The 14,151-nt window shown below is 38.1% G+C and overlaps 1 protein-coding gene across 2 annotated transcripts in view; it reads left to right on the top strand.

Annotated features, from left to right (window-relative positions):
- Positions 1-14,151, top strand: part of SSH2 (slingshot protein phosphatase 2) — a 248,776-nt gene continuing 234,625 nt past the window's right edge. The window contains exon 1 of one of the 2 annotated variants that reach the window (XM_045984075.1): positions 1-322. In XM_045984075.1, coding sequence (XP_045840031.1) covers positions 260-322 — 63 coding nt within the window. In that variant the 5' untranslated portion in view covers positions 1-259. The remainder of the gene's footprint in view (positions 323-14,151) is intronic. The other variant, XM_045984077.1, reaches the window with a different exon arrangement.

Genomic DNA, 14,151 nt, shown 5'->3' with positions numbered 1-14,151 from the left:
GCGCCTGCGCACTGGGAGCGCTCATTGTGCCCCGCTGCTGCCGAACCGCCCGCCCGCCCGCCAGCCGCTGGTTCCGCGCGTCAGTAGGCGAGAGTCCGGTGTTGGGTGCGGAGCCTGCGGCCGTTCCCGCGGCCTCCTCCTCCTCCCCGTTCCCCTCACCCCCATCCCATACCCCTTTCCCCATCCCGGCTCCGTCACCCTCCCGCCCCCCACACTCAGGACAAGAATGCCCTGCCCGGAACAACCTAGCAGCGCCTAGATGGCTTTGGTCACGGTCCAGCGGTCGCCTACCCCCAGCACCACCTCCAGCCCCTGCGCCTCGGTGAGTTCCACCCGGCGGCCGCTCCGCTCGCTTCTGTCACTGCGGCTCGGCTTTGCCTCAGCGGGTCCCGCCGAGCGCCACTGCGCACGCGCCGCGCCGCTTCCCAGGCCTTGGCACTCGGCTGCCGCGAAACCCCCACACACCCCATCTTAAAGACGAGCTACGGGAACTACGGGACGTTGGGGTTTGCCCCCATCACTGGGGGCACCTGGCTCTCCCAGTCCTCGCCTTGAACCCCCCCGCGGCATGCTTTCCTGTGGCTTGAACACTTCCTTTCGGGAATGAGTCATTCTTGCTTTTCACCCTCCCCCTTCCTTGTACCCTCTGTTGCTCTGCTGCAGGGAGAGGACCATGGGACTCCTGCGTTGCCCCTTACACACACCGCAGCCCTTTTCCCACACCCATCTCTTGGACCCGTTCGGTATTCTCACACTGCAGCCCCCTTTTCAGGCTCTCCGCGGTGTGTGCCTTCCCTCTAGTCACTTGCTGTCCTTCTTGTGCTCTGGTACTGTTCGGGCTTCATTGGGCTGCCGAGCTGGTAGTTACTCCTTGGTTTCTTTCCTCTTTCCCTCCCGCAGAGGGTGGCCTTGGTCTCTGCTTCTTGGACCTCTTACCTTTCCTCTAGGAGGTTCTGAAGCATCTGGCGCTGCTTGATGACCAGTGCCAATTCATTTACATCTTAACAGACATTAATGCCCTACACTCATTGCTCATGATCGTTCTTGTTCTTGGGTCGTGTTTGTATGGTTCCTTACTTCAGATACCTATAACAGTGAAGCATGCTTCCAGAAGGAAAATACCCAGTAACCAGTGTTTTCCTGCTGGCCCCTTCTTTGACTTCCCTGCTAGCCCCACCCCCACTCCATTACACCCCATTCTTTTAGGCTTTATTCTTGAATATATTTATTTTTTTTAAATATTAAAAATAAATACGTAAAACATTGCACCCGTGGGGCGAGGTGGGATCTTTTAAAAACACGCAGATGTTTTAGAAGGAAATAGAATGAAAATATGAACAATTGGAAAAACCGTCTTGAACTTCCTACAGAATTAAGATTTCTTAAAACTGTGTTGGTGGATTTAGTAGTTTCAGTTGCCAAAAGGTATTCGGTAAACACTGTACCACCTTCCACTGTAAAACATCAGGTTATTCTTAATATTTGTATGTCCACTGAGGCATGGGGTTTGATATCTCGAAAATACGGTGGCTTGTGATTTCAACATAGTTTGATGAATTTCAAAATTTTGTCGTGTCCTGAGCTTTTTTCTGCATTTTGTGTGACCAGATTGACAATTATATCCTAATTCTAGAATTGAGTAATTTCAGAAATTAACTTGTATTGTTCCAGAGAGCAGAACTATGATCTTTGGGTAAAAGTTCAGGGAGGCAGATTTCCAATGATTGTAAGGAAGAATTTTGTAATAGTGAAGTGGACTGCCTTGCAAAAAATAGTGAGTGTCCATTGCTTAAAGTATTCAAAGAAGGGCTTTTTGCCTGCAATTTAGTATAAGGAATTCCTTCAGTGAGGGACTTCTAAGGCTTTTTCCAACTCAAGATTTTGAGATTTGAGAATAGTTGCCCTTCAAAGCTGGTAAAACGTTTTAGGGTCTTCTGAAGACAAGTGTGATATGGATAGAAACTTAATAAACTAATTTTCATGTTGTATTTTATGCTAGTTCTTGGAAAGTTAACATTCCATCAAACCATCTTACTTCTCTCTACTGATAAACCATTTGAGGATAGTGGTCACCAGACCTGATTTGGGCTGAGAATGCAACTGAAAATTAGTAGAGTCATGCAGATGCACTAGAAGCCAGGATTATAGTAACATTTTCCCTGGCATTGTTAAAAAATAGTTTATGTTATGATAATAACATACATATATCAAGTTATCATACTAAGTTTCTTGAGTTGAATGATTAGTACACAGTAAGGCCATATCTACTTGATATGACTTACTTAGCCAGACCTTAGTTATTAGAATATTGAGGTATGTTAATAGCCACTTTTGAGATAGGTAATTAAATTGATCGTGTGGTAAGCTCAGTTGTTGAGCTAACTGATATTTCTACAGCTACTTGCTATAGTAGCCTGGTTATTTCAGCTGTTTATATGTGGCTCTGGGTGTAAAGGAATCCTGGGACTGGTGTGTGTATGGGTGTGGGTGTGGGTGTGTGTGTTTGTATGTCTGATGAGCCAGTTACCTTTCCCCTTAAGTTGTCTTCCTATTTCACTTCATCCAGAGCTATATTCAATGAGTTGTCTTGTGGTTCTTATGTTCCAATATTTGTATGTTGTCTGACCTGCATATATTTGCTGTTGTATCTCTTGTTGCATGAATAGGTTGAGTTGTTTGTTTTAAAGGTAAAAGAGAGAAAACAAACAAAAAGTCTAGAGAATCATGAAAGGAGAGATTTAATTTTGTGAGACTAGAAATTTAGATTTTTTTAATTAATAACTTTAAGCATTTTATTTTACTTTTCCACTATAGGTGTATAGGGCATTTTAATACTGTCAGCTCTTCAATATTCATTCACTGGGGATGAAACAAATCTATCGATCATCTACTGGGTATGAATGATTATTACAGATAGTAAGATGTATAAGACATCAATCCCGTGTATCAGTATCATGTAATCTTGGGAAGGGTTGGGAAGAAGAACAAATGTGGGATGAGAGGGTAGAAAAAGAGAGTGAGGGAAATGATACTGTATATACATGAACAGTTTGTTTGTAATGGCCATAAATACTGCTGAATTCAAATTAAGATAAATTCACTAATGGCAAGAGTAATAATAACAATATCTAACATTTATTTCTTGGGTTTTCATCTGTGCTAGGTGTCATGCCAAATGCTTTACATGGCATTTACTCCTCACATCATGTCCAAAGGAAATTGCCATTATCCCTGCCTTACAGATGAAGAAACTGAGGCAAAGAGCTATTAAGGAATGTGCCCAGTGTCACTCAGCTGTTGAAGATGTATTTAACTTTAGGGTCTTCCATCTTTTCCTTTGTGGTAATCAAAGAGAAGTACATATAGTAGGTGGACAAGATTCAAACTCAGCCTTGAAGTATGGGTACAATATTTATGGACTGGAGTAGGGCCTGAGAAATAAAGAGTATTTTTACTCTTTAATAAAGTTTTACTCTTTAATAAAGTTGTATTACCAAAACTTATAGGCCAGAAAGCACAAGACATATCTGAAGGACTTAACTAAACCAGTTTGAGGAAGGATCTCTTTGGAAGAGTAGTAAGAGATAAAGGTGAAGAGGAAGCTGGGACTGCACAGGGACTGCTGAGTTTAGGAGTTTGAACTTGATAGGGAAGGTAATGGAGAGTCTCAAGAGGTTTTTGAGCAGATATGATCACAGTGGTGTTTTAAGAAAATTGATCTGGGAGCTATTGGCCATAGAGATTTGAGAGAGGTGGAGGGAGGCCATGAGTGGAGCCAGTTAGAGGCCATTATGGTAGCCCAGGTGTGAGATAATAAAGACCTACACTGGGGATATGAAGTGGTAATGGAAAGAAAAGGGAAAGATGTGAGGGATTATGGAGAAGACACAAAGGACCTGGGAACTGATTCGATATAGGGGAGGAGAAGTCAGAGATGCCAACTTTGGAAGGTATTGTTCTTCTAAGATAATAGATGTTTCTTAGTTAATAGGCAATTTAAGAATTATCTTTTTCCTTCTGTTATGAATTTTCTGAATGGATACCTGTGTTGATCCATGGTCATATAAACACAGTGAAATAACATAGAAATATTTTCCTTTTCTGTAGTGCTTTGTACTTTTCAGAGTGTTTTTGTGTTTGTGTTCTAATTTAACTCTAGGGCAGCCTCATGAGTTATGCAGGACATGTACCAAGGTTAAAAGACTTGCTGAAGGTTACAGAACTGGTTAGTGTAAGAACCTACACTAGAACTAAGTTCCTTGGCTCCTGGTCCATATCTCTTTCCATAATGTGAAACAGCATATGAGTTTCTGATCCTGAGAACTTGACTGCCCATATAGTAAAGGAACCAAGACTTGAGATATAATCAAGAACTCATACTCTTTGAAGTTAATGTATATTGTAACCTTAACTAGAACAGAATCATCTAGATCTGTGCAGATCATTTTTAGGTGATAGCCTTATTTGAAGCCTGTTATCTCTCAGTTTATACATAATTCTTAAAACTTGGATATTTAGTTTTTCTTACTCTAAGAAGATAATCAACGGCAAAATAGGAATGGAAAGTGTGGCAGGTGCTGCTAAAGACAGGCTGCTTTCAGTTCTGGGAAATGATAGCTGATGGTTTTATAGCAAGGGAGGAAGAAGAAGATTTATAAATAGCTGGCATAAGAAAGATTCAGCAGTTATGGTAACATACTACTTAATGTAAGGATAAATCTCTCTCTAAAACCCGGTGGTCCCTCAGAGCTACTATTATGTGGTCATGATGATCACCCTGAATAATCATAATATGGCTTCATCTTGTTTTGTCTTCTTTTTAAGCAGTCAGGATTGAGTGAATTGTATTTTAAGATAGAAATCCATCCAAGTTTCATGGAAGTTTTGAGGTTTATGATGCACATTTTAATTAACTGGGGAAATTCATTTCCATATATGATGCTGGATAAATAAGATACTCTTGAATTATATATGCATTTTATATATGTTCAAATATGACCACACCTTTCTCTCAGAGAAAATAAAATCATAGCAAATATGCAATTGATTTGTCTGAACTATAAATACTAAAAGTGATGCTTTTTAATTTTTTGAAGACAGCTTTGGAGCTTTCTTACACTACAGAAATAATATATGGTCATTGTAGGAAATTTTGGAAAATATGGAAAAGCACAGAAAAGAGAATGAAAGATATATGCTCTGCAATTGCATATATATTTTACATAGCTGAAATGCTGCTATCTATATAATTTTGTATATTTGGTTCTTTTAAAGTTTACTACATATCATAAATATATATCTATGTGCCATAGCACTTAAATGGCTGCATAGGGCACTTATAACTCATCCTAACCACCCCATTATGGTTGAACATCTGGGTTTTTTCCAACTTTTTTTTTTTTTTTTTGCTATTATAAATCACATTGCAGTGAACATCATTGGTCATAAATATTTGACTACATTTTGGAACATTTATTAAGATTTCAAGAAATACAATTACTGGATCACAGAGTATAAACAATTAAAAACTCCTCTTGCATATTTATACTTTCTAGAAAGGTTGTTCCAGTTAACATTAATTTCAACCAGTATAGGGTAAGAATACTATTCTCCTGGCCTGATTAACACTGGATATCCTCATTTCATATTTAATCATTAGTAACTTTCAAGGATAAAGAATAGTACCTCATTGGTCTTATATATACTTTATTACTAGACAAGTTGAACATTTTTTAGATGGTTAGGCATTTCTGTTAACTTTTTAAAAGATAGCTTTATTGAGATACAGTCTACAAAACCTAAAATAAACCCATTTAATAATTGTACAATTAGTGAGTTTTAGTAAAACTTACAAAGTTGTGCACCCTTCACTACAATTTTGTATTTCCATTTTAGGTATTTGTTCATTCTTTTCAACTTGTATATCCTCTTGGTATATTATGATTATTGACTTATTTATTAGAACTAATTGCTTTTTAATTTTTTGTATTGCCCTTAGAATGAAGTCTACACTCCAGAGTTTTGCTAGCAAGACTTTTAGTGAGCAAACCTTGCTTTACCTCTTCATCCTCGTCTTTTCCCAAGTTCCTGCCTTGCACACTGCTCAGTCAAGCTGACATGCCATGCTCCCTTTGATCTCTAGGCTTTTGCACATGCTGTTCCCTTTACCTGGAACACTTTTTCTTCATCTCTTTACCTGACTAATTCCTGCTCATCCTTCAGGTCCCAGCTTAAATGTCTCTTCTTCTGGGAAGCTTCCCTGACTCTACTCTCAGACTATGGTAGGTGCTCTTTCTATGCACACCATAGAAGCCTGTACTTACCCATTGTGGCTCTTATCTCCTTAGTGCACTTGATTATTTGATTGCTTATCTCCCAAGCTAACCCTTAAGCAGGGACTAGGTTTGTTTTCATAATTTTGTATCACCAAGGTCAATAATATTGGACAATATTGGATCAATGGATGATGAATTGATGAATATGGTATTATTTAGCAGACTTTTCCATTTTGAGTTTTTCCATTGTTTTGAAACATTTTTGTTTCCAGAAGCCTGAAGAGTATGAGTATTTACTAGTACATACTGCTAAATTGTACTCTAGAAAGATTGACTCAAACTTCATTGACAAACTGCAATATACCAGAGGTCAGGTGGATAAATATATCGGTTCCACTGCACCCTCATCAGCCCTGAGTATCATCACCATCAACTATTTTCTTTATTATAGTAAGAGCTATTGTATATTGAACACTTATCATGTACCAGGCACTATGCCGAGTACTTTACGTGCATTATGTTATTTAATTTTTACATCACTTCTTTGGTTTAGGTATTATTATTATCTCTGTTCTACAAAAAAAATTGAGACTCAGGGATGCCTGGATGGCTCAATTGGTTAAGCATTACCCCTCCTTGCTCAGTCTCTCTCTCACACTCTCTCTCTCTCTCACAAATAAATAAATAAATAAATAAAATCTTCAAAAAGAAAAGAAAAGAAAATTGAGGCTCAGAGAAGTAAAATGAGCTACCCAAGATTATAGGCCTGGTGTCTAACCCCAGAACCCTTTCTCTTAACCACTAGTATTTTATCATTTTAATTTACATTTTTTTCAGAGGTTTAAACATTTTTTTCAAATATTTGCTACTATATGTTTTATATTGCCTGTTTTGTGAATCATTCATGTGATTAACTTTTTTCCATTGATAGCTATTTTTGCCGTATTGATTTATAAATACTTTTTTTTAAAAATAATCTCTACACCCCGTGTGGGGCTCAAACTCATGATCCCAAGATCAAGAGTTACATGCTTTACTGACTGAGCCAGAGATTTATCATGACTTGATTTATCATGACCTGAGCCAAAACGAAGAGTCTGACGCTCAACTGATTGAGCCACCCAGGTACCCCTTGTAAATATTTTTTTTTTTAAAGATTTTATTTATTTATTTGACAGAGAGAGAGAGATTGATCACAAGTAGGCAGAGAGGCAGGGGGAAGAGGCTCCCCTCTGCTGAGGCAGAGGCTTAACCCACTGAGCCACCCAGGCTCCCTGTAAATATTTTTTATATACTAAGAATATTAACCTTTTTCTGTTATGTTGGACATTTGCCTTGGTTTTTCAATTGCCATCTTGTTTTATTTGGTTTGTTTTATTCACGGGCATATAAACATTTAAAAGATTTTAATGCCATAAAAAAATTTAATACCATCTTTCCAAAGCTGTGTGTGTATGTTTTTCCATTTAGTTCTGTTTTTCATCAACAGAGATATATTCACCTATATTTTCTTAAGTTTTTTTAATAGTTTATTTTTATATTTAACTTCAGTCATCTGAAATTAATTTTACTACATGGTATGAGGTAAATATTAAACTTTGTTCCAAAGAGTTAACAACTTTTCTCAGTTTATTTTATGAAACAATCGCTTCTTTTTCTAATGGTGTGTAATTCTACCTATGGGGAATACTAAATTGGAGTCTTAAGCTAAAATGTGTTCCACTGAAGATCCATTGCTAATCCTACAGGAGTTTAGTTAGTTTAACACATTATTACTTAGTATTCATTTAATTGCATGGACAGACAATAAACTTCAACTAATTTAGGTTTTAAAATTTGACTCAGGAGCCTGGGGAAGTCCAAAAGGTATCTTCAGGTCTCTTGTCATTTCTATCTGACTTTAAGTGAGAGGGAGCAGGGGTTGCCTGCATGGCTCAGTGGGTTAAGCTACAGTCTCTTGATTTCGGCTCAGGTCATGATCTCAGGATCCTGAGATGAACCCCTCTCCCCCAAATCCGGCTCAGCTGGGAGTCCGAGATTCTCTCTCTCCCTCTCTCTCTGCCCCTACCCCCATCAAATAAATAAATAAATCTTAAGAAAAAGGAAAGGGAGCAGATTCGGATTATGCCGTGAAAAAGGGGCCCATGCTGCCTTCCTATATAGCACCATTAAATACCATTGCTGATACCAGCAACTTGAGGCTTTACTGTTTTCCACTAAATGTCTGCTGTTTGCTGGCTACACATTGCCAGGCCTATTGTAGGCATTCACATGTCTGTGGTTTTCACTAATTTGTTCATTCATTCAAGAAACGTAACTATAGTAAGGAAACTCTTTCTAATTTTAAAAACCCCACGTGACTATCTTTTTAAAGTGATTTTTAAAATCTTTTTTTAATTAAAAAAATTTTTTTTAATTTATTGTCAGAGAACGCGTACAAGCAGGCAGAGTGGCAGCCAGAGGGAGAAGCAGGCTCCCTGCTGAGCAAGGAGCCTGATGCGGACTCGATTGGGATCATGACCCAAGCTGAAGGCAGCCGCTTAACAGACTGAGCCACCCAGGCGTCCCCCCACCCCCCCGTGTGATTATTGATAGGACCTGTTATCCACTCTGAAATCTGCTAGAGGTCAAGTGTACATGGGAGAGACCCAAAGATTCTTGTTAATTAGCAAATATTTAATGAGTGCTATTTTGTTCAGGTAGACCCATGTATTCTCTTCCTCTGGTTCTCAGCACTGAGTCTTTTTCAGATACTTTTACAAATTGCCCTGCATTTTCTCACCCAGCTTAAGCAGCACAGCTGCTGTTCACAGTGCCCTTCCTTTTCCTATTTGTCAAGAGAAAGTCTGGTGAGGTGTTCTTGGCTCTGAAATGTAGTGAGAGGTCCCATGGTTCCTAAGATTTCCGGAAAAATGGGAAATATTTCACTGATTGAGTGGGAGAGAATATGCTTGGAAACAAATGGTAGTATACTGCGTTCCAGCCTAGTTTTTATGGAGCTGTTTGATATAAAATTTTTTTAAAAGTAATTTCGTACCTTTTTGTATCCTGTGCTATACCCAGTCCTGGAGATATCTATTTATTTACTCCAGATTTATTTACCCCAGGATTGGGGATCCAGCAGCCAGTTAGTCCCTGGCCTCAGGAAGCTTTTAGAGTATAAGTGAAAAGATTGGTATTAAAGTAGTAATTAGAGTACAGTATAGTAATCACAGGTGATATAAGCCTTGAGGAAGAGAGAGGAGGCCAGCAAGGATTTCTTAGTTAAGCCTTAAAGAGTGAGTGGGCGTTAGCCAGCAAACAGAGGGTTGGTTAGGGTGAGTAGCAGGAGGGAGGAAAGCATTTTTTTTTTTTTTTAAAGATTTTATTTATTTACTTCAGAGAGAGGGAATGCAGGAGCAGAGGGGAGGGGCAGAGGGAGGGAGAAGCCAACTTCTTACTGAGCATGGAGCTTAGTGCAGTGCAGGACTCCATTCCAGGACCCTGGGATCATGACCTGAGCCGAAGGCAGATACTTAACCTACTGAACCACCCAGACACCCAGGAAGGAAGCATTCTTAAGCATGAATTTAAAGCACAGGGATTAGAAATGACAGATGTACACTGAGAACCACAAGCAGTACCATGCTGATGCCATGCAAAGTACAGAAAATAGGGCTGGAGAAGTAAACATAATTTTTCTGAATTACAATATCTATAGTTACTTTTACCTTTCATGTAGTGTATATGTTCTCTTGGCTTTCCTTTAAAGTGAATTTGTTAAAATTTATGAGTAAGGGCAAGAAACCTTAAAGTATAACTGTCCTAATAGCTACCTAATGTTTTGAGTATTTGCTGTGCTATAGACACTAAGGTTCAGTGTTAAATGGGCAACACAACCATTTGAAGGAATGTTTTTATTGTTCCTATTTTACATTTTTTATTTATTTTATTTTATTTTTTATTATTTATTTATTTATTTTTATTTATTTATTTTATTTATTTTTATTTTATTTATTTTATTGTTCCTATTTTACAGATGAAGAAACTGATTTTCAGAGAGCTGTCTAGATTCCCCTAGCTGGGAGTGGCAGAGCTGGTATTTAAGTTTTGATTGTCATACTCAAAGACCAGTTACTAGACTAAGTTATCTTCTGGGTGTTAAGAGTTAGTCTCTCTGTCTGGGTGCTGTTTGATCCCCTCCCCCTTTTTTTAAACTCATTTTGTGTCATGTTTGCCCTGGTTTTAGTTTAAATCACTGCGATTCTTGTCATTTTGCTAGGTGTGCCTTAGTAGTTGATAAACTCATCTGAGAACCTTCTCAAGCACTGTGGGATGATATCGGGCCATTATCCTTGTCTTAGAATTTACAGGTATAGTGGGGGAAGGTAGCTATAAACTAAGCATGTATAACCAATAAAAGTAGTATAATGAGGGGCGCCTGGGTGGCTCAGTGGGTTGAGCCGCTGCCTTCGGCTCGGGTCATGATCTCAGGGTCCTGGGATCAAGTCCTGCATCGGGCTCTCTGCTCAGCAGCGAGCCTGCTTCCCTCTCTCTCTCTCTGCCTGCCTCTCTGTCTACTTGTGATCTCTCTCTGTCAAATAAATAAATAAAATCTTTAAAAAAAAAAAAGTAGTATAATGAGTACAATAGGAGTGGCAAAACCAAGTGTGTGTAGGGAAGAAGGTGATCATTTCCAAAGGGGATAATGGACAGGAAATGTGGAACAGAGTAATTGGGAAAGATGGAGGAGCAAAAGATCTTTGCAACTAAAAAAATGAAAGTTATGTTATTTACTTCTAAATCTTAATCCCTTTTGGTCGCATTCATAATTAGAAGTCAATTTTTTTTTCTACAGGGTTATTATTGTAAGACATTGCTATCTAAGGCATGGTAGACAGATACTCAAGCTTCTATCTTTGGAAAACTTGTGTTTGTAGTTGTTACCTTGCCCCTCGCCTATTCTTCCTCTCCCAGCTCCATACCTTGCCCTAGTTAAGGAAAAAGAAAACCCAGCCTCTTCTTTACTGCTTCAGACAGCTAAGGGAATGTATGAAATTATATTTATTGAAGTTTAAGGAAAGAAATCTTACTTATTGGAGCAGTGATTCTCCAATTATTGCTGCAGACATTTTTATAGAAACACCAACTTGGGAGAGCCCTCTCTTCGCAATTATGTTACTTAGCATATCTCAGGCAGAAATTAAAATCTACCACATGTTAGCATCTCATAATGTATCTTAATATATTAAGGAAGTTTATTGATTCTTTGGGGTTTGAGAAAGTGATTGTGGTTTCAAATAAAAATAGTATCTGCCGGTGATTCTAATATAGACCATATGGTGGGGAAGCCCTAATAGTATTTTCATTTCTCTCTTCTTAGGCTTCAAATATCTATAGCAACATGAAGCAGTCCACTATAGTGGTTAAGAGTGTGGGGTCTGGAAAATAATCTTCCTGAATTTGAATCCTGGCTCTACAATGTACTAGACTTAGACAAGTCATTTAACTGTTCTATGCTTCAGTTTGCCCATCTGTAAAATAAGGATAATAACAGTATTTCTTTCACAGAAACAAGCATTAAATGAAGAACGCCTTAACATTCTTAGCCTATGTGTGGCACCAAATAAGAATGCACTCATGGAGTAATTGCTTTCATAATGATAGTGATTTAGGGTTGATATTTGTTTATTAAGCAAATTTTCATTAGAACACACATTTGGTGGGGAAGATACATACTTTATGACAATAAAACTTTAACAAATAGCCTACCTCATAGGCTACTTCATGTATCATATTTCAAAGTCTATTTCATAGGCTCTCTACATCTTTTTTCTTTCTTTTTAAAATTTTTTACTCAATAATAGCTTTATTTTTTAAATCAAGGATTCCCAGTCTCCACGGCAAAGTATGTTGTGTATGATTTGGTGATGACCCTGGAGCACCATACAGAATGATTAATGCAACTGTCATCTTTAAAAATCTCCTTCCCTTGAGAGCTTATCAATTCACTAGGCCATGCTTAGTAGCATATTAATCTAATGGATGTTCTGCTATATGGTAGGACAGATAATTGCAAGTGGTCGTCTGAGTTTGTATAGTAAAATTATATATAGTATAGTGTAGTAAAATTATAGACTGAATACATTGCTGTTTTTAGTGATTGAGAATATAAATAATGTGGCAAAGTAGAACAGAAATTTATAGATTTTTTTTAAATATAGAGAATCTGAGGACATTGAATGTATTCATGGGTTTGAATATATCTTTGTACAAAGAAACAATAGGTGAGAAGAATGAGCTGTCTAATTCAGCTATATCAAACAGTTGGCAGTTGAAATTGAATGCAGCTTTTAGAAAATGCAATTCTAAACCAACTGAATGAAGTCACATATGATATAACAAGAGATCTTTGGTTCAGACTTGGCTACATTTTTTTTTTTTTTAAAGATTTTATTTATTTATTTGACAGAGAGAGACCACAAGTAGGCAGAGAGGCAGGCAGAGAGAGTGAGGGGGAAGCAGGCTCCCCTCTGCTGAGCAGAGAGCCCGATGCGGGACTCGATCCCAGGACCCTGAGATCATGACCTGAGCCGAAGGCAGTGGCTTAAACCACTGAGCCACCCAGGCGCCCCCAGACTTGGCTACATTTTAATTATAGTTTTTATTATTGAACCCTGTTAGAAAATACAAACAACCTATTTCTTCCTTGAGAGAGTACTGAAAAAAATTGTCCTAAATTTTTTATGAGCACAATGTTTTGATTCGTTTTCTTTTTTTTTTTTTTAAAGATTTTATTTATTTATTTGACAGAGAGAGATCACAAGTAGGCAGAGAGGCAGGCAGAGAGAGAGGAGGAAGCAGGCTCCCTGCAGAGCAGAGAGCCCGATGTGGGGCTCGATCCCAGGACCCTGAGATCATGACCTGAGCCGAAGGCAGCGGCTTAATCCACTGAGCCACCCAGGCACCCCTTGATTCATTTTCTTGATCTGTCATAGACAAGCTGCAACTTTCTCAACTCTAAGCATTTTTATGCTGATTCTGTGGTTTTCAATTAAACTTCAAAGGAAATTATACTGACTGTAAAGGAAGTCTGGTTAGGCAAGATGTGGCTGAAAAATCTAGGAACTCCTCCACTTGCTTACAAAACGTTTTTGCAGGATATAGAATCTTGAAAATTAAATATTCAGCTTTTAGGAGAAAGAAAATATTAGATTTCTGTTTAAGCACTGCTTTATAGAACTTTAACCCAGAAGATTTTTAAAATTAAAATAATTTTATTAAAAGCACTAAGTCTTCTTTGTGTTTTTGAAATTATCCTATAGAAGGTGATAGTTGTTTCTATAGTTAAGACACAGGAAGATTTGGACCTCTGCGCTGCATGAACTTGTTCAGAATACCAGTCAGCCGAAAGTTAGAAATGGAGATGTTGCTCACCACATTAGTCTTTGCTTTGTTTCCAGCTGTCATTTCAGGTGATTCAAGGCACTTAGAGGAAGACCGTGTTTTAACAGGTTCCAGCTTATTCTCTCTTTTTCTCAATAGATTTTTTTTCCATTTTATTGGATTGCACTCATTTGCAAACATTTATCAAGTCCCACTGTGCAGAAGACTCTATATCATTTATCTACCAGTACAGTCTACCCTTTTTAAAACAAGTTGCCTTTTTCTTTTACAAGTTGCCTTATCTTGAACATGTGATTTAGAAAATTAGATGATTGAGGTCCTGTGTTTTGTTCTTTCTTCATTCTTCTGATATACTGAAATATCCCGTTTGATTTTGTACTTCTTTATTCTGTATTTTATTTGTGGCTCACATTTCTGAAATAACCATAATAGTGATTCTCTAATTAGAAATAACTTCTGTAGGGGCGCCTGGGTGGCTCAGTGGGTTAAA

Source organism: Meles meles, chromosome 18 (genome assembly GCF_922984935.1).
Source record: "Meles meles chromosome 18, mMelMel3.1 paternal haplotype, whole genome shotgun sequence".
NCBI classification, from domain to species: domain Eukaryota; kingdom Metazoa; phylum Chordata; class Mammalia; order Carnivora; family Mustelidae; genus Meles; species Meles meles.
Note: the sequence above shows the minus strand (reverse complement) of the source record. Positions and strands in the feature narration are given on the sequence as shown.